We start from the raw sequence: 20,897 nt of genomic DNA, 5'->3' as shown, positions 1-20,897 counted from the left end.
ACTGGACCCACGAATGGCAGCAGATATAAGACTGTTCTGTTATTGGAGAGATACAGGCTGATAGATGGAAGAGTATAATTCAAAATTAGCTAAACCTAGTTAAATTCATTTGCAATAGGTATAGTTGAATAAGAATTGATAATGAGAGTAATGTATGTAATGTTGAGTTGTTATGATAAGTAATAATTAGATATGAGAAGGGAAGGTTAGAAATATCTTTGGACTATATATAAAGATTATTAATTACAATAATAATAATTATTAAAAATAAAATAAAACTATATACAGTTAAATCTTAATTAATAGGGGGAAAATGCTATGATATAGGATATAACTAAATAAAGAAAGGAGAATGATAATTATATACATGGAGGATTAGAAATTAGAAATCTTTGGTATTAAATATTATAGATGTTTAGCTAAAACAGGATATGAGGACTTAATGTTAATGGAGGATTTTATAAATAAGTAAATGAAATGCCAGCATGTGGTTAGGGATTGAATTTTTGGTGTAGTTAAGGATGAAGGATGTTTAAATAATTGTAGTCAATTAAAAGTGGAGGTATGATGATGTTAATATAGTAAATATTTGAGTTAAGACATTTGAATTAATATGAATTAATGGAAGAGATGCACAAAAACTTTTTGTAACCAGCTGATATACTTTTTTTATAACATATGTATGTTGTGGTTTTTTTTGTGTGTGCTTTTTTTAATCAAATATATAAGTATATACATAATAGAGAGATACAAAGTGCGTCTGTGGGGGGAAATATAGTTAGGATAGATTAGCAAAGGTAAGGGAATAAGAAATGATACTAAATTATATTTGGGTTGGCGGAAGTACCATCCCAAGGAAATATAAACTGAGATTTAAAATAGACACACCAATAATAGTAGAAAAAGAAAGGGAGAAAGGAGGAGAGAATGAAAGGAAGATGGGGGAAAGAAGAAAGAGGTAAGGAGAGGAGGATGGAAAGGAGAGAAAGAGGAGGAGAGAGGGTAGAAAGGGGAAGAGGAAGAGTAGGAGTAGGAGAAAGGCACGGGAAGAAGGAAGGGGAAGGAGAGGAGGAAGGAGGAAAGTAGAGAAGGGAGGGAGGGAGAAAGAAAGGGAAAGGAAAGGAAGATGGAAGGGAGAGAAAAGGAAGGAGAGAGGGTAGGAAGGGAAAGATGAAGAGTAGGAGCAAAGGAGAGGTAAGGGAAGAAGGAAGGGGAAGGAAAGGAGGAAGGAAGAAAGTAGAGAAGGGAGAGAGGATGAAAAGAAAGAGGTAAGGAGAGGAGGATGGAAAGAAGAGAAAGAGGAGGAGAGAGGGTAGGAAGGGATGAGGAAGAGTAGGAGTAGGAGAAAGGTACAGGAAGAAGGAAGGGAAGGGAGAGCAGGAAGGAAGAAAGAGAAGGGAGGAAGGGAGGAAAGAAAGGGAAAATAAGGTGGTGTTATAACAGGAGGAAGGGATGGTAAATAAAGTAACCCAAACTGTATATTATAACCTATTAAATGAAATAATAAATGTATAAGAATGATAAATGCTAAAACACTTGTAACCCAACGACATGCTATATTTGATGATGGGTTTTTTTTCTGTTTTTTTTTTCATTGTTGTGGGTATGTGTTGTCTATGTAACAAATAATAATAATAATAAAAAAACTACAGGTAGCTTTTAAAGGTAGTAATACTTTCTAATTAAGTGACAGTGTTTTCTACTGTACTATGTGGATCAACATCTTGCTTCAACAAGGATAACATTCTGAATCAGGGATAGGAAATTCATGTTTTCAGAAGGCTGTTGCTTCGGCAGTTATACTGCAGCTGAACAGCTGTACAGGGAGAATTGGTTTTCCACTTTTCATGGTTTATGATTAAGGCGATAATCCACAGCAAGTAACAGCTAAATTAATTGTAACATATATGTCTTTCTTGTACATCACTTTCTCTGGCTGTCTCTTAAGAAAGTTTAAAAAGATGTTGTCAGCGAACTATTATATTGTCATGTAATTTTTGTGATATTATCCTGTACTTATATTTGTGGTAACAATGCTGCAATAGAAATTTCTGGTTAAAGGAAACATGAGTAGAAGAACACAAATTTCATAAAGGTAGCCCATACTTTCCAATTTAGGCTATATGTTAAACAGAAATTATGAAGAGAGCTTTTCTTACAGTGCCTGTTTTATGAGAGATTACTATATATAGACAACAATGTTTTTGGCTACTTCTATAATTAATTCATCTCTGACTCATCAGATTATGATCCCTTCCCTCCAGTCCATAATAGAACTGTGCATTCTTTGACAATTATTTGGAACAAGTGTTTGATGCCTCATAGGAAGGTTCCATTGCTTTAACAGGAACAATAACAATACATTTATTTTGAGTTTTCAATATAATAAAACATCATCATTTTTCAGACTTATATTAAAATCTGAAAAAAAGGTTTCATGCTTTAATAAGCAGAAATGCTATGCTTAGGTCTAAAGAGTCTTATTCCAAATCATTTTCAAAATGTGCACAGCACTAATGCATGCATATGTGCACCTTTTTTCCTAGAATAGTTTGTAAGGTGTTAAACAGATTATTTTTGCTAACCCACTGGAAAATCTTGAAGAATAATTGATAAAAATGAATAGAAGTTATTTTATTTTAAATCAGTCTTTGTTTCATTGTGATTTATAGTAATATTTCTAATATTTTCTGTTTTTAGTTTTGCTACTTAATTTTAATTCTCCATCTTTAATTCATTCTGAGATAACAATTGTCACTGGCTGCTGAATAAATGATATGGATGTAAGCATCTTTTTAAAAGTCTCTAATCTATTCCAAGGTACCTGAGTATTATGTGTGAAACATACAAAAATGAATCAGGAGCAATAACATAGTATACTTTTTAAGTTACTCATTGCACTGCAGAGTTGACTCATTTGATAAAGATAATTACAATACAGAGCTATATTAAGTTATTCTTTTACTTTCTCTCCAAGTGTCAGATTGTAGCCCACATTTCAAGTTTACTTTTAAATCATTGTTTTAAAACCTTGGGTAATGTATCATAACATTGTATTTTTTTACATTTTGTTCAGATAATTTTTTCATAACTTGTCATCCCTCTTACAAGGGTAGTAGTTTGTAGCAAACTAATTCATGCTTCATGCTGAAGTATTTCATATGTGTAGCATATTGTACTGCATATGATATTGTTTCCAGCAATGCATGTGTAAAAATTACAGGGGAGGTGAACTGCTCAAATCTCCATCAATATTTCACCAACCTTCCCAGGCTCAAAATTAATATATATCAATTGTTATTTTTAACATCATTCAAAGGAAATATTTATTCCTGTGTTTTTTGTGATTTCTCTTTTTGTCTGGGGAGAATTAATTCAAAGGATTAATTAATGTCAAAGGATCTCAAAATGCCACCTATATAAATAAGGGTTTTTGCAACGATATTGGAGAATATCATGGACAACCAGTAAAATAAACAAATGGATCATTGAATGAATCAACAGATCCAACTTAAGGCCAAAATGATGAGGTTCAGATAATCCTACTTTGGACACATTATGCAAAGACCAAACTCTGTTGGAATATGCTCTTGATGCTGGAAAAGTTGGAAAAAGAAGCGAAAGACCATCAGCAGAGTGGATGGATTTAATTACAGTGGGGATGGGAATATTGATGAAAGATCAGGTTAGGAACAGATTTCTATGGAGAAAAATCTATGTGTTGTTGCTCAGAATGAACAGTGACTTGATGGCACATAATAAGTTAATTTGCAAAAAAGCTGGCATAGAATTAAAGGCATTTAAAAAAACACATTAATTGTGATTAAAATATCTGTAAATTCAACTTAGCTTTGAAACCCACTTATCCATTAAGGAAATAGAATAATGTCTAGTAAATGCTAAAAGAAACCCTTGATGCTTTCTCAATATTCTTTTCTTTCCCTTCTCATCAATTGATATTGCTAAATTATTTGGATATAATTTCATTTTTATGCATGTGTACAATATTTAAATACTAAATACAATACTACTTTTTGGAGTATAAGACAGAGTAAAAAAGAGGCTGAAAATCTGGGTGCGTCTTCTACACTAAACACAGCATTTTGTTGCCTCCTGAAACCCCGCCCATTCACCAAAATGGCCATATAGCTTGTAGGAGGCTTTCAGAGAGCTCCTGGGGGCTGGGGAGGGCAGAAATGAGCAAAAAAAAAAAGCCACTTTTCCCCAATGTTGCCCCCCCCCCAGCCCCCATGAGCACTCTATAAGCTTCCTAATGCCCATTATTTGATGAAAACGGGCCATTTTTTGCTCTTTTAGGGGGGGGCTCCCCCAGGAACACTCTACAAGCCCCCTAAGGACTATTCATGCCTTTTTGGAAAAAAATGGGCCGTTTTGGAGAGATTTGCAGAGTCCAAAAAAATTTTTTTTTTAATTTGCCTCTTCAAAACCTTGGTGCATCTTATATTCCGGTGCATTTTATACTCTGAAAAATATGGTAATTTATATGCTCATGACAGTTATAAAAACAAAAGAGATTACAATGTAGTTCAAAAATAAATATGTATGGCAGCTGAGAAAAAATATCAATTCTACTTATATTCAGAAGACCTAAGAGCTAGTTACCAACATAATCTAATTTAACAAGTAAATATTTAATAAATATTACATAATTGACTTAAAGCTCCCAACTCATTGATTTGTTATTAAAGCCTGTTTTTATAGCTATAGTTAAAAATCAGGCTGTTGCCACTGTAATTTTAGGATTTTCATGTGCAAGTAAAAATTTTATATGCTGAAAGATATCCTGGTTTAGATTTTAAAATAGGTCAGATAACTTCCTGCTGAAGACTCTTATAAAATTCAGAGTGCAATAAAATAGGATCTGTTTCAGGATTAGTACCAGTATAGAGACAAATCTTTGAGAGATGGGAATTTTTAAAAAATCTACCATATAGCATATTCGATCAAAACATATTTAATCTGACTTTTGAAAAGGCTATTCTATATTTACTAAAATATAAGCTATTGAGATATATAGGGAGTTGAAAAATACATCTATTTCCAAATGATGCAGATGAACATGATACTTTGATTTTAGCTACTAATTCCTGTACTGCTTTGTCTTTGATACAATGAATTGCTAATATCACATCCCTAGAGAAACTTGATCAGTGCAAATTTGATTAATCTTTTGAGTTACTTGTTTGAACCATATATCGACAAATGATTCATTTGGGATTTCCTTCCTTGTTTTCAAAAACATCTATAATGAAAACTTTATAGTGCTTAACCAAACTTTTGTTATCAGAGGACATTATCCAGTTTCCAACAGAATAACAGAAGTTGGAACATAGCTTAGGACTCTGGATAATTGATTTTCTCAGCGACACTGAGCTAGTGCCTCAAGAACATATTTCAGGCCCAATCTAATAAATGAAAGAAGAACAGCTTCATCTGCATTTAACAAAGTACAAACGTTCCTTTTACCCAGTGTTAGATAATGGTTCTCAACCTGAAGTAGTCTCATCTCCAGATCACAGAAGATAGATGTTACATAATGTAGGGGCCAAGATGCAACCTTGTTTCCCTCCATTCATTCTAATGCCATCTTGTGTCAATATAAGCAGAAAATGGAGCCCTTTGTAAACTTGAGGCCCCAAGGCCTCAAGCACAAGGCCTGAGGCACAAATTGAAGCTTCCAAGTGCTTTTCAGGGGCAGTCCCATGTTTCTGGTGGGATGAAGTCTGAAATGGGGGTGGGGGTGCTTCCTGCAGATCCATTACAATTCTTAAACTTTTCCTCCTTACTGGGAAGATTGATGGCAAACTTCAAGGAGTAACACATGGAGTTACTCTTGTGTAATTTCTTCATTATTCTTAACCTACAGACAGAATCTTGCCAGACTAAAGCCAGTATTTGCGTAACTAGAGATATAATGCTAGGGAGAGGCCACCTTAATCTGCTATTAGACTTTCCAAACTCCTCCCTCTTTGCCCTGTGGAAAGCCTCTAGACTACATTCTACCACAGCATTGCAATAATCCAAATGAGAGGTCATAAGGGCATGATGACTGTGAGCAAAGCCTCCCAATCCAGGAATGGATACAACTGATGCAGCACCTGAAGCTGTGCAAAGGCCCTCCTAACCAAGGCTGCCATCTGCTCTTCTAGCAGGAGTTGTGAAACCAAGATAACTTGGTAGAGTGGCAAAAATAACTGTCCCAAAGGGCTAAAAGACAGCACAGCTTGGAATGTCTGGTAGGCAGGAAAAAAATAAGATAGAACCCCCTCTCCCCAGCAGTTTGCAAGAAATAACTATGTCATGCAGATAATTTCATTAGTTTTGTAAGATTCTTTTGTAGGCAAACAAGAAATTACTCAGAGTCAACTCCACGTGTTGTTCTTGGTTCTTTGGGCCTGATAAAGACCCCCAATTGCTCACCAGGTCCACCTTGGGACAGTACTAAAAGTTGAAGCACCTTGTCACTGGAAGGCCCAAATGCCTAAAGCCTTGGGAATGCATTAATGAGCACCAACTAGATGTCAGAAATGATGATGAAAACTCTTTATTTTCACAACATATGGACAGATTAACCAGTTTCAACTGGGAAGCTGTGACCATTCTAGACCAAATCAATTTCCAACAAACTAGATAATTCCAAAAAGTCTGGCATTCTGCCAAATTGGACATCAATAAACATCTACATACTGTACAAATCAGGCAATCAACAAACCAAAAAGAGAACAGAAAGATCAAAACACCTCCCCACCCGCAATCAACATCCTTATGGGCATAGAATAATCCAAGATTAACATCAGACCAACAATCAAGAAGTAAACAATACCCCAATCAAGGAACTGCCAAACAAGTTAAACAATAAGTGGCCCAAACACCATTCCTATTGACAATGACAGGGCAAGCCACTATAACTAGGCTGTCAAACTCACAGCTTGCGTTACACACTGGCTACGCCCACACCAGGTTTAGTGAAGGAGAAAAGTCCTGATAAATCATGTGATGTTGTGTGTTTGACACCCCTGCACTATAATATAAATTGAGAGCAAACTCCATTCCCCCACAGATGATGTTATCTAGTCTGGATAATGAAACCTCTGTAAGAAAGCAACCAAAGAGTATTAAGGACCCTCATTGTTCTTCCTAGATATGAAAAGATTAGGTGCATCAGTTCCCCTGGAGCCAGAGAGGGGGCTCAAGATTCTTTTTGAGCAGTTGTCAAATGGCAACAATTTGGCAATTTTTAAAATGTAATTGTGGCAATAAAATGCCACTCCAACTCATAATACTAATTAAGATGTTTATATTTTAACATTATTATTTATGATTATATATAGAAATAGTTATATGTGAGATGTCAAGCTTGAACACAGATTCTTCCATCTCCTTCATCATGTTTAGCAAAAATATTACTACGTATAGCCAATTACAAATATTAGGTTGTTCTTATAGTTTAATAAACTAGAGTTTTATTAAGGAAGCCTGGAATCTGCTAGAATGAACAAATGCCTAGTATTATTCTGTTTGCTGGTCACATGGGAAGAGTGAGATGTAAGCTAACAATTTGTAGAGGCTAATTCTTCCTTGTGTATTTATTGTTGTATATGAATGACCTTGAGTGAAGTCATTCATATTTGTCAATAAGTATTAAATTGCAATTTACTATTATTTATAGTATACTACCATTGTAGATATTTTCCTTTAAGAGTTCAAATTCAAGCTGTTTAACTGTAGTTTCTAATTTCACTACTAGTTGATATTCAGTCACAAGTGGCTTTTATATTCTATAAATAGTTTTATTTTTGATTCTAGGTTAAATATTCTTAAGATAATTTAAGTTAGATATTAAATTAGTTTTTTCTATCTGCAAACTATACTTATTTTTGGTTAATATTTCATTTTGAGCTATTATAAGCTATGCTTGTTAATGACAGGCATGTTATACTCACTCTGATGGTACTTAAAATGCATAACATGTATTGCTGAAAGCAGTGGTTGCTATAGCAACTTTCTAGTAGGTCACAAGCAATGTTGTATATATATGATCTGGCTGTTAATGCACACTAATATGCCTGATGAAGAAAAGAGAAATATAGAAGCTATAAAATAGATGGTTAGTGTTCCAAGTAGAATTCATACGGCAAACAAAAGAAATTACTATAATTTTAGTGTTACAGCATTGGTTTCTGATAAATTGTAGATTAGCAGAATTGTTCATTTAAACATAGAAGTTCCCAAACCTATATATGGTATATGGGTTGTAGTTGGAAGGTCAGATAATAACAATTCTACACATACAGTCTTTGAATATTTTATTAATAACTAAAAATCCATTTTATCTTTATTCAGCTTCCATATTGTTTCTGCTTTTTTTCTCTTTAAAGAGTCCCCTTTGAATTAGATTATCCACAATTCAAAAAGTTCTGGTTATGTTATGTTTGGAGGATGAGGGAACTGACATTGCTTGTTCATTTCCAATGAGGCAGAAATTAATTATGACACCTGTACTTAGATGTAACAGAGACCTCAAATTTACAGCCAATGGGCTGCTTGCACCTTTAAAGCAATTTCTGTAGCCCACAAAAAATACTTTGTAGGAACTGAGGTTGTTAGGCCACAGTTAGGCTGGAATATGGCCCAGCTCAAAAGGGCTTACTTGGTTATACTATGCAGTTACTTCTTGAGATCTCACATCAAATGGTGCTTCCTTCCAGGTACAGCCTCCCCTCCCCAAGGGTCTAGTGGGTATTGCATCTGAAGTGTCACTGTGATTCTGACAAAGCTTGGTTGAGACTGGAGAGCCTAGAACAACCTAGGAGATGGAAAGCAGAAAAGCTGGGCAAAAGTTTAATTATCCTGCTGCAGGAGAAATGTCTTTGCTAAACAAGGAGAAGAAAAGACGTCAAGCAAGCAATTCCATCCTTTCTCTGTCCCTAACTCCACTGTTCTGGGGAGTGCAATTGATTTACATATTTTTAAACTTTCTATAATTGTTTCAATGATATGAAATGTAGAATTGTTTTATGCATATATAGTGTTGAGTGTTTTTCAGAATTGCAGATACATCATTCCATTCTCTTCTCTCATTAGTTCTCACCAGTAATTATCCTTCTGTATACACCAAGTCTATTCAACTATTACTGAGTGGATTTTTGCTATTCCTCCTAGATTTTTTTCTCAAAATGATTTGTTCTTTTAAAAAAATATCATTTCTTTCTATGTATATATTATGCTTCTGGCCCTATTCTATATCATAAAGAAATAATCAGTCCCTGGAGGCTGTAAGAGCCTGGATGGAGAGAAACCAGTTGTGAGTCAACCCTAGCAAGACAGAGTGATCCCCCCACTCCCGAGTGACCTTAGTCACACAACTTGGAGACCTTAGTCACAGTCACACATGCCTTAGTCTAGGGGAATCAAAACCCCAGGCCATGGCCCATTACTGGACCTTCAGCAGTTTGGAACTGGGGCACAGAATTGGTGGCTGAGCATGCGCATACACCATCCCCACTTGTGCGAGCAGCAGCTGAATGTATGTGCACTCCATTTGCATGAGAGATAGGTGTGCCTGCCCACAAACTCGCACAAATGAAGCTGTGCACACATGTGTGCTTGCCTGCTGCTCTTGTGGAACCATCCCCCACCCAAGGTTGGGGAAGTCTGCCTTAGTCACCTTCTGTTTGGATTATTGCAGTGTGCTTTACATAGGTCTGTCTTTGAAGACCATCCAGAAGGTGCAATGGATCCAGAATGCAGCGACACACACAATTTTAGGTGTTCTATGACTCACCTGCACTCTCTCCACATATATACATATACTACTTCAAAACTGACTAGGGCATTCTCTTGGGAGTTGTGTTTGACCCGTTGTGTTTTTTCCCTTTAAAACAAACATGACTCATTTCCTTTGTCATTCTTTTAATTATTAATGTTTGCATAGCTTTTAACTTATTTCTTTGGCAGGGTGGTGTTGGTGTTCGTGTTAGATTCTACATTTAACTATTAGCCATCTTCAGTGTTGTAACTGAATAGACAGCAGGGGAATAATAAATGAATTAAATAGTTACACATGAAATAATGTCTAAGTTATATTATACTGATGTACAGTCATGTGAAAGAGAAAATACATCCCCTGAGTTCTATGGTTTTATGTTTCAGGTAATCACCTGGTTCTTAGCAGTTTTTAAAAGTAGGTAAATACAACTTCAGATTACCAACACATGACATATTGCACTATGTTGTCATTTATTTTATAAAAAGAAAGCCAAAATAGAGAAGCCATGTGTGAAAAATTAAGTACACCTTATGATTCAAGAGCTTGTAGAACCACTTTTAGCAATAACATAGTTTTCTGTATGACTTTATTAGTTTTTCACATCATTGTAGGGGAATTTTAGCCCATTCTTCTTTACAACATTGATTCAATTTGTTGAGGTTTGGAGGCATTTGCACATCTCTCTGGATATTGACTGGGCCAGTGCAACTCCTCTAGTCTTTTCATTTTTAGCTATTGTGTTGTAGATTTGGTGGTGTGCTTGGGATCATTGTCCTGTTGCATGACCCATTGTTGGCCAAGCTTTAGCTGCCAGAAAGATGGTGTCACATTTAATTCTAGAATACCTTGATATACTGAGGAGTCCATGGTTGACTCAAGGTCTGCAAGATGCCCAGGTCCTGTGCTGCAAAACAAGCCCAAATCATCACCCCTCCACCACCGTGCTTTATAGTTGGTATAAGATGTTTATGCTGATATGCTGTGCTTGGTTTTCGCCAAACATAGCACTGTGCATTATGGCTAAACTTCTCTACTTTGGTGTCATCGGTCCAAAGGATGGTGTTCCAGAAATCTTGTGATATGCTCAGATACAACCTTGCAAATCAAGCCATGCTGCCATGTTGCCATGTTCTTTTTAGAGAGATGAGGATTTCTCCTCTTCCAAAGAAATCATACTTGTTTAATCTTTTTCTGATTTACTGTCATAAACTTTGACATAAGCATGCTAACTCTGAGGCCTGTAGAGTCTGAGAAGTAACTCTTGGATGTTATGCAATTTCTTTGAGCATTGCACAGTTCTGGAAAGATTGGCAACTGTCTTGAATGTTTTCCACTTAATAATCTTCCTCACTGTAGAATAATGGACCTTAAATTGGCTTATAAACCTTTCCGGATTGTTGGTCAGCAATGATTGCTTCTCCAAGATCATTGCTGATGTCTTTACCCTATTTTCCCAAAAATAAGCCCTCCCTAAAAATATTGCAACACAGCAGCAGTCATGAGATGACCACGCTTGCTGCTTCCTGCACCTCAAAAATAATAAGACCTCCCCAAAAATAAAGCCAAGGGCTTATTTCGGGGGGGGGTCTTATTTTCAGGAAAACACTTTGGCATTGTGTTAACACATACCTCAATGCTGGTGACCAGCAAATTTCAAAACTTCGACTTTTATACACTTGCTGGTGATCAGTTGAACTTGATTATCAGTACCTGGCTGCTACTTAACCTCTTCATACCTATGGAAGCAGTAAGGGTATACTTAGTTTTTCACACGTGGCTTCTCCATGTTGTCTTTCTTTTTATAAAATAAATGATGACATGGTGTAATACATCATGTATTGTTCATCTGAGGTTGTATTTACCTACTTTTAAGAACTGCTAAGGACCAGATGATTTTTACTATATCCTGATATGTAAAACTATATAACTCAAAGAGGGTTTATTTTCTTTTTCACATGACTATAAAACACAATCAGACTGTTTGACTAGAATGTAATCTAAATTGGCTTGAATGCTTCTTTTTGATTTTGAATATTCCAAACACTAAGTCATTCTGATTGAGAAACCTTTTTTCAGATTTTTAAAATTTTGGTTGTTTTGGATCTTATCTTTTAACTTCAAAACGGTGTTTAATAATTTTTTGTTTTATTTATAGGTTGGATTTGAAAATAATTACGAAGACATTGACAGATACCTCTACAAGATATCTTTTTGGTTACATTAGCAGGTCATAGTACGCAACAAAATGATTACTTCAGAGTTACCAGTGTTACAGTGAGTATTAATTTTATAAGTAAATCACAGCACTCTATATGGTAAATTATTAGTAATCAAGGATATTCTTGTGAAAAATAAGGGATTTGCAACAACATATTTATAAATTTGATTACAGATTTATAAGCATTAGGTTTAAATTAATCTTGGGAAATGTAATTTAAAAATGGTATTCAAATCTCCCTTTAAATGTCTTTTTTCTTATTCCAGTAATGTAATCTTTTTTAAAAACTATTTTAATATGAGCACAATCTCCATGCTGATTTTTGAAGTGAATGTTTTTGGTAATTGTATCCCCTCATACAGATACAGGCAGAAATGTATACTATGATAAAATATATCCTGAACAACTGTTTTTAGAGAATCTCTTAAGTATAATTTTAGAACAAAGTTCTAACAATTGGCAGTATTTTATTGATTTAAGACAATTATCTTCTGAGGTCATACAATAAAAGTAAATAGATTATATGGTTATGTGTCAACATGAAAGACTTCCGGTTGTCAGCATGGTGTTTTTCAGACTAGTACTAGTTCTTCTTGTTTGTGGGTTCCGGAGGGAGCCAAAGCAGCCCTTGGGGGGGGGGTGAAGCAAAGAGGGGCATCCTGTGAGATTGCAGCTCTCCTGTCTGGTCCTGGGTTGTTTTTCCCTCTCAGCCATGGCAAGAAGAAGAGAAAGCCTAAAGATGGCTGCCACAAAGCTGGGACAACTGAAGAACAACTAAGATCGGTGCTGGAGCGAAATAGGTGAACTGTGCTGGAACTGGGGAAGAGGATTTTTCTTTTGCTTTAAATCTAACCCCAAGAAACAATTTAGAACTGTGTTAAAGCAGCATCTAAGCATTTTGAGGCACTCTGAGAAAATACCTAATGAGAAATGAAAGATGCAGGAGAGTAGAATAATAGATTTTGAAATATACAGACTCCTAAATTGGGAAGACGTGCTACTGGGGAGGCATTTTAAAATGCTGGAACTATTTACTTACAAAACTTATTCTGCTTTTATAACTGTTTTACAACTAAAATGACGATTGATTAGTAAACTGAAATTTAAATTTAATCTGCTGACAAAAGGAAACATTACAAGGAATTTGGGAATACTTATACTGAATGCCAAAATGGGAGTGCGCATGTGGGCGCCACCTGGTGCACATGCGCATGCCAGGAAAATAATCTTCCAGTTTCTGGCACATGCATGCACATGTCTTCTGGTTTCTGGCATGCATGCGCATGCCACAAATGGTAAGAGCAGCCGCCCAGTGCGTATGCATGTGCCGGGAGGATGATCTTCTGGTTTGTGTTGCATTCATGTGCATTGGCCATCTGGTCTTCCGGTTTCTGACATGTATATGCATGCGAAGACCAGCTGGTTGATGTGCATGCACACAACGGAAACTGGAAGATCATTTTCCCAGCACACGCATGCGCATTGAACGGCTGCTCTTCCTGTTTCCGGCACTTCCACGTGCATGAAAACCAGCTGGCTGGCACACTGGAACCCAGAAGAGCAACAGGCAATGGTTTGTGTGCCCAGAGAGATGGCTTTGCGTGCCATTTCCGACACACATACCATAGGTTCGCCATCACGGACCTATATGAAGGACAGTGACAATATCTATTGGATTATTTTTAGCTACCCCATGATTACTGGAGATTTAAATACCGAAATGAGAAAGCTATTTAATTAAAGAGAAACCTGAATGCTATGCTAGAAGATTGAATCTGTAAAGGAGACACAAAGAGGCTTTTGATAACCTCTGGAACTATCTAAATGGAATTGATTTTTTACCTATGGGACATAAAGAACTGGGTCTAGTGCACTCCTTGAAAGGTAATTTAAGGGACTGAATAAATAGTTCTTGGATTGTTGGATAAAAGTTGAATTAAAAAAAGATACTTAATAAGGAAGAAATGATTGGAACTCTGAGGGAGATGAAGTTACTTTTTCAAAATACAAAAGACATCATGGAGAAAGGATTTAAGGAAACTATGGAAAACATGAAAAATACCATATGAGGGATGATATGTAAAGACCAGGATGGCCAGGAAAGGGAGGAATCAACAGAAGAAATGAAGGAGGAAGAAGACAAAGAGGAGATAACAGTGAAAATAATAGTGACTGATGAATTAAACCAGGGCAAAAATATAGTAAGAGAGTTGGAAGATATGTTTGAAAGTGAGATAGGGGCCTGGGTAGAAATTTTAGAAATTAGGCAGTGGAAGAGAGTAAAAGTGGGAGGAACACCTAAGATTGCACATCCAAGAAGCAGACATAGACAGAGATAAAGATTTAAGAAAGGCATTTGGGAGGCAAATAAAAAAAGCATAGCAATTAAAGTATTGAAGCAGGCAAGAGACAATGGAAAGATGATTTTTTAAAACTGTTTTGATTTGCTTCTGCTTTTCCCTCTCTTTTCTCTAAAGCATAGCAATTAAAGTATTGAAGTGGACAAGAGACAATAGATGGGTGATTTCTCTTTTTTGTTCTGTTTTGCTTTTTCTTTCTTTTCTTTTTTTTTAGGTAGGTGACATGATTAAATGAAGAAAGATGAGGAAAGAAAGAAAAAGTTGTTTAATAAAGGGTGACATGATTAAAAGCTAGAATAAGTGATAAAAATAAAAGAAGGGGGAATATTAGTGTATACATTTTTATATAACAAAATGAAAGTAATAAGAAAACATGGAATGATTGAACAATGAAAGACTGTAACCTAATATAAATATGTATTATTAGAAATACATAAGTTGATTGAATGTAATAATTATGATTAACTTTATTAGTTTTATTTGTATTAGAATGTATGATATCCAGGTGCTTCACTGTTCCCAAACTTCCGGTTTGATCATACGGCCATTTTTCACACTTCAGAGCCTTCAGGAGGTTTCCCTGAAGCCTCCGGAGGGTGAAAAATGTCCGAAAAAGAAGGCCAAAGTCAGCTCGCCAGTACGTGCATGTGCTCTGGAGCTGACAGGGCAATGCTTCGCATGCCCTAACAAATGGCTCCATGTGTCAGCTGCAGCATGTGTGCCATGGTTCGTCATCATGGCTATATATTATACACTATATACTATAAGGCAAGATAGTGTAACTATAGGAAAAGTCAATGGTGTTTGAAAGCTCATATGTATGTTTTATAATTTGTGTTTATACACATGTCACAAACTAATATGTAACACTAAAATGCAAGAGAGGTAGGAGGATACCCTTCCATTATCACATCCATATTTATAAAAAATAAAATAAAAAACTTAAAAAAAACACGAAACATGCTATAATTGTGGAGGAAAAGTTAATGAATGCTTAATATATCACCAAAAATAGATCTGAATTTTAATAAATATATTGTGAGTTTTTTCTAGTCTGAAATTAGCTGTTTAAACTTTGTTATTTCATAAATATTATTTAAATAGAAATTGCACAATACTGAAGATAGTAATGATAGAAAAGCAAAGTAGAATATAAACAATCATTAGCAAAATATACCATATTTTTTGGAGTATAACCTCACTGGAGTATAAGACACACCAAGGTTTTGAAGAGGCAAATTAAAAAAAAAAGTTTGCACTCTGCAGACCTCCCAAAAACTGCCTGGTTTTTGTCAAAAAAAAAAAAGGCATGAATAGCCTTTAGGAGGCTTGTAGAGTGCTTCTGGGGGGGGGGAGCCAAAAAGGAGCAAAAAATGGTCCATCTTTCGTGAAAACAGGCCCGTTTTTTGGCAAAAAGGGGCATGCATAGCCTTTAGGAGTCTTTAGTAGAGTGCTCCTGGGGGCTGAGTGGGGGAAATATTGAGCAAAAAACGGCCCATTTTTTGCCAATTTCTGCCCTCCCCAGCCCCCCGGGGAGCACTCAGGAAGCCTCCTAAAGCCTATGCATGACCATTTTGGTGAAGAGGGGGTGATGGTTAGTAGACCAAAAATGTTATATTCAGTGTTTTAGATGCACCCAGATTTTCACCCTCTTTTTTGAGGGAAAAGGGTGTGTCTCCGAAAAATACGGTAAGTAAAAATATCATGAAAGAAAGAAAACTTTTGATACTTCCCATTCCCTTCATTTATTTCCCCAACTGCTGAACACACTAAATATTAGAGATTATTAGTTGTATCTGTTTAATTTCATTACTGTTTTTGATTGATTTGGTTATTGTTTTCCTAAAACTGTATTCCAGTTGTCTGAATTTGCCTTGTTTAGTAATGTGTCATACATAAGGGAGTCATTCCTACTTGAATTTATAATAGTTAGGCTTCTATTTGAATGAATACTGTCAGGTTTGCCATTGCTGCATGTACTCCAGGTTTGGTCTCCCAATCTTGTATCATAGCCAAAGTTTAATTTTTCCCAGTGTTGTGCCTGATTTGTTCTTCTAGCTGTCAATATATAGCTTGATGAACTATGATTTTCTTCATTCATGTTTTGTGGAATTATTCCTAATAAAAACATTGGTTATTTTGTAAATAGATTTAGAATTGTTAAATGGATAGAACTGGTTGTCAACTGAGTGAAGCAAGACAAGTTATCATAGTTATTTGGTAGCTATACACATGGAATAAATCAAATGTGTTTTGAGTTGCTCAGTTTTTATTATGCTACATTACAAATAGTTAATATTCATATTCTTATTGTTTATATTGAACTTTTTATTATAAAGTATGAAATAATTCAAAATAAATTAAAAGTATCTTAGATATTTAGATACTCTTAATTTAAATAGATTATTATAGAGAGACGGAAACTTAAAATGTAAAAACTGCTGGCAGGATTATAAATCACACTAGACACGTGAGTTGATTTTATAAAGCTTTATTAAAATACAGCTATTTGTAAAATATTACTGCTGCTCATGGCTTTTCTGTGAAGAGTTTTAAATAAAAGTAAGAATGGGTATATTTAATTTAACATTTAAGAGTTAATTCAACTTCAAATTAGAATCTGTAGGATACTGTGCTAAGTAATAGAATCTGATATTTAATACTACATGCACATTGAACCTTAATCTGACTATGTGTAACTTACTGGGAAGAATTTGGACAAATAGTAATAAATATCTTGCTTATCATTTCAGCTTAGAAGCATTTTTATTGAGATGGTAAAATACAAGTTTTGGTGAGAATGCCTAAAATGATGATGATGATTTGTTGAGCTATCCATTTCAAATGGACTGTGAGCAAAACCAAAAATATCTTAATAAAATTAAAATATAAAACTAGATAGACAGTCTGGACTAAAATAGTCTTTAAAAAACAAATCTCACCTTGCTGTAGTTGTGAGACACATGCTTTGAGGATGATGATATACAGCTGTGTGAAAAAGTTCTGCATGCTTTACAGTTTATGGTTCATGACACTTTTTGAATAGGCCATTGATTTTATGATATTTTATGCTAACTGCTATGCAAATATTGTTATATTTGAATAAATACTGGTGGTTTTTAAATGAAAAGCACAAGCTTTTTGCAATTCGCTGCTGTTTTGATGGGGATTGTGAATTTTCTTGCATGCTTACAATACATACTTACAATGACTATTGTACTTGAGAGACCGCCTCCTGCCAGTTACCTCCCAAAGACCTATCAGATCCCACAGACTAGGCCTCCTCCAAATTCCATCTGCCGGCCAATGTCGGCTGGCGACTCCTCAGGGGAGGGCCTTCTCTGTGGCTGCTCCGGCCCTCTGGAACGATCTCCCCGTGGAGATCCGGACCCTTACTACCCTTCCGGCCTTCCGCAAAGCGGTTAAGATCTGGCTGTTCCGGCAGGCCTGGGGCTGTTGAACCATCCAGCCCCATTCGAGGCTACGGCTGTTGCAGAATTTTAAATTGTTGTTTTTATTTTATTTTTTGTATCCCCTCCCTTTTTTATTGTGAGCCGCCCTGAGTCTCTCGGGAATAGGGCGGCATACAAACTCAATAAAACTAAAACTAAACTAAACTATGAAAACAGATTAATTGATGCATAACCAGTGGCATATGTGTTGCAATTACTAAGGCCGATGCTAGTGCTTTGTTAACATTTTTATTGTTTGTGGCCCTGAAAAGGACCATTTAGGCAATCAAACATGGTTACTAACATGAAGTTGGCCAGCCCTTATTGCTTATCACCAGGTGGCGTTGCTTGGCATAGACTTTATAAGCCTTTGCACGTGATCTTTGGTGACAATGTGGTGCCAGGCGGCAATAATGGATTCAATCAGCTCCTGCTTGGTCTTCTGATGCTTCTTGCTTATTTTGTAACCATCTTGGCCCACAAGTTCTCAATTGGGTTCAAATCCGGACTCTGAGCTGGCCAATCCAGGAGTCGAACACCAATGCTTCTTCATCCACTGCTGGACAGACTTGGCTCGGTGACAAGGAGCATTGTCATCCTGGAAGTAAAAGTCCTTCCCTACAAGTTACTGAACTGAAGGAAGCATGGTCTTTTCCAGGACTTCAACATACTGCTTGGAATTCATGATTCCCTGCATGATTTGTATCTGACCAATACCAGAAGCAGCAATACAGCCCCAGATCATTACCTGCAATGAATGCTTCACAGATAGATTCAGGCAGTACGGCCTAAATTCTTCAGCTGGAAATCTTCTGACATACTTATTACATTGATTCCCAGTCAAGTAGAAATTGCTCTCATCACTGAAGATGACTTTGACCCACTGTTGGTCCACTTGCCATACTTCTTGGCCCACACATGTCGACGAGAGCGGTGAGCGTTGGTGAACAAAAGTTTACTTCGAGCCCTGCAGCCTTTGAGCCCTCTGGCAAGCAGTCTGTGACACACTGTTATACTACATGTTTCACCCCAAATTCTTGTAATCTGAAGTGAGATGAGCTTCCTGTCAGCCATCGAAATGCGTTGCAGAGTCCAATCTTGCCATTTTGCCAACTTTCTTGGTCTTCCAGAGCGGAGCCTGTCATCAAGTGAATGAGTTATTTGGTATTTTTCAATCACTCTGCTCACTGTGGTGCAATGGCATTTCACTCTCTTGGCTATTTCTGTACAGGAGTAACCCTCTTCATGAAGCACAATGATGCGATGCCGCTGCTCAGTAGTGTTGAAAGCAAAGGCCTTCATTCTTGCCCGCAGCCAGAGCTAAATTAAATTTCTCAATGCTTTTCATGCCTATTTATAGTCAGAGAGTATGATAACATTGATTGGCTCATAGATTTAGCCTCTGTGCATTTTGATTGGTCAGCCAAAGCTCGCTGCTGATTGGCTACTTTTGATGCTAACATTCTCAAAAATTCAAGTTGTGTTTGTTTTAGCACATAAACTCACTCAATCTTAAAAAGACTTTGGTTATATTAATAAAAATTATGCATCTCAATCCGACTACAGAAATTTTCATGAAAGTACTAAGTTTGGGTAGTTTCTATGAGTGAAAAGTTGATTAAACGTGTAAATACAGCTTAAAATTGAAAGCATGCAGGACGTTTTCACATAGCTGTATATATTGGACTGGTCTTATTTGGGGAATCAGACAAAAAGTATTTCTGCCATAAAATATGGTGAGATGTAAATTACAGAAATGCATACTGGCTCAGTTGTTATGAGGATCATCAAGGACAGCAGTAGGTGTTGGAGTTCCTAGGCATCTGGTGAAAAATGGATTATAGGAGTTAAGACTGTTGGCTGACAAAATGGCATGATAAAGTAGCAACAATGGTATATTGGAAAATTTGTAAGAAATATCATTTGCTGGCAAGCAAAAATTAGTGAGTTCATTAAAATAGAGAAAGTGACAGAAAATGAACAAGCTAAAATGATCTGGGACTTTAGAATTTAAACATAATACCCCGGGTTTAACCGGTCTGCAAAAAAATTTTTTTTTGAGAGCTGTTTTGGTTATTCCATGTAATCTTTATGTTTTTTGCTGCGCTGAATCCGAAAATGACCTCCATTTTGTCATAGGACATCACGTTTCCTGACAATTTAGGTAACTATGTTAAATAAGGCAATACCTCAAAATAAATGGAAATAGACTTATAAAAGTAAAGTTTTATTACAATATTTTCATGAAAATCGTTTTTTTAATTGAAATGAACTCACCTACACACACTAAACTCGATTCTTCTTCCTTGTGAGGCTCTTCTTGGTGCATTTACGCTTGTGAGTAGCATCTGGAATGTCTCCAATATACCAAGACCTTCAAGTCCCCACACACTTGCCAACCATGGTCTTCATATTTAGGTTTACAAAGAACCAATTCCAAGTTCTCATAGGTTTCCTTCAAGTGTACAGAATGATCTACAGGTATGGAAGCATAAAAACCGTTGTGGAGTAAAACTGCTTTGAGACTTCTTTTTGAAGAATCTATAAAAAGACACCATTGCTCTGAATCATACTGGATTTTAAATTGATCCATCAGACCTTCGACATCGATGCAATAAACCAACTTGCCTTCCTGGGCAAAGTAAGGAACGAAGTCCTTTTCACGATGTCTGAACCATGAAGATGACACTTCTGGCAACAATAAATTCCTGCTTTTCAGCCTTGATCTGAGTAACTCAGCGGCATCTTTGGGAAGATCAAGTCTCTTCCCAAATCATTCATGTCCTCCTGAGAAAACAATTTTGGTCTTGTATCATCTTCAAAATCAGAACTTGATTCGTCATCTGGTTCAGGTATGACTTCACCTTCATCGGAGCTAGGTATCCCTTCCAAGGTAGCAGGGGGCTTGGGTACTGGTATATCTGTGCCATGGTGGATGGGACGAATTGCTGAGAGAAGATTGGGGTATGAAATTGAATGCTTCCATTTGGAATTAAACCCTTTCACATCTCATGAACAAAAGTAACAGTCATCACTATGGTTCTTTTGCTCTCGTCATATCATAGGAATCCCATAAT

General features: G+C 36.2%; 1 protein-coding gene across 2 annotated transcripts in view; it reads left to right on the top strand.

The window, feature by feature from the left end:
* STAG1 (STAG1 cohesin complex component) overlaps window positions 1–20,897 on the top strand; it is a 193,925-nt gene that overhangs the window by 40,227 nt on the left and 132,801 nt on the right. For both annotated transcript variants that reach the window (XM_087725598.1, XM_087725597.1), the window contains exon 2: window positions 11,946–12,064. In XM_087725598.1, coding sequence (XP_087581724.1) covers window positions 12,036–12,064 — 29 coding nt within the window. In that variant the 5' untranslated portion in view covers window positions 11,946–12,035. The remainder of the gene's footprint in view (window positions 1–11,945; window positions 12,065–20,897) is intronic.

This window comes from Thamnophis sirtalis, unplaced genomic scaffold (genome assembly GCF_051295495.1).
Source record: "Thamnophis sirtalis isolate CommonGarterSnake01/CBP01778 unplaced genomic scaffold, rThaSir2_p1.2 scaffold_11, whole genome shotgun sequence".
NCBI classification, from domain to species: Eukaryota; Metazoa; Chordata; class Lepidosauria; order Squamata; family Natricidae; genus Thamnophis; species Thamnophis sirtalis.
The sequence above is the reverse complement of the archived record's forward strand: the minus strand, read 5'-3'. Positions and strand labels throughout refer to the sequence as shown.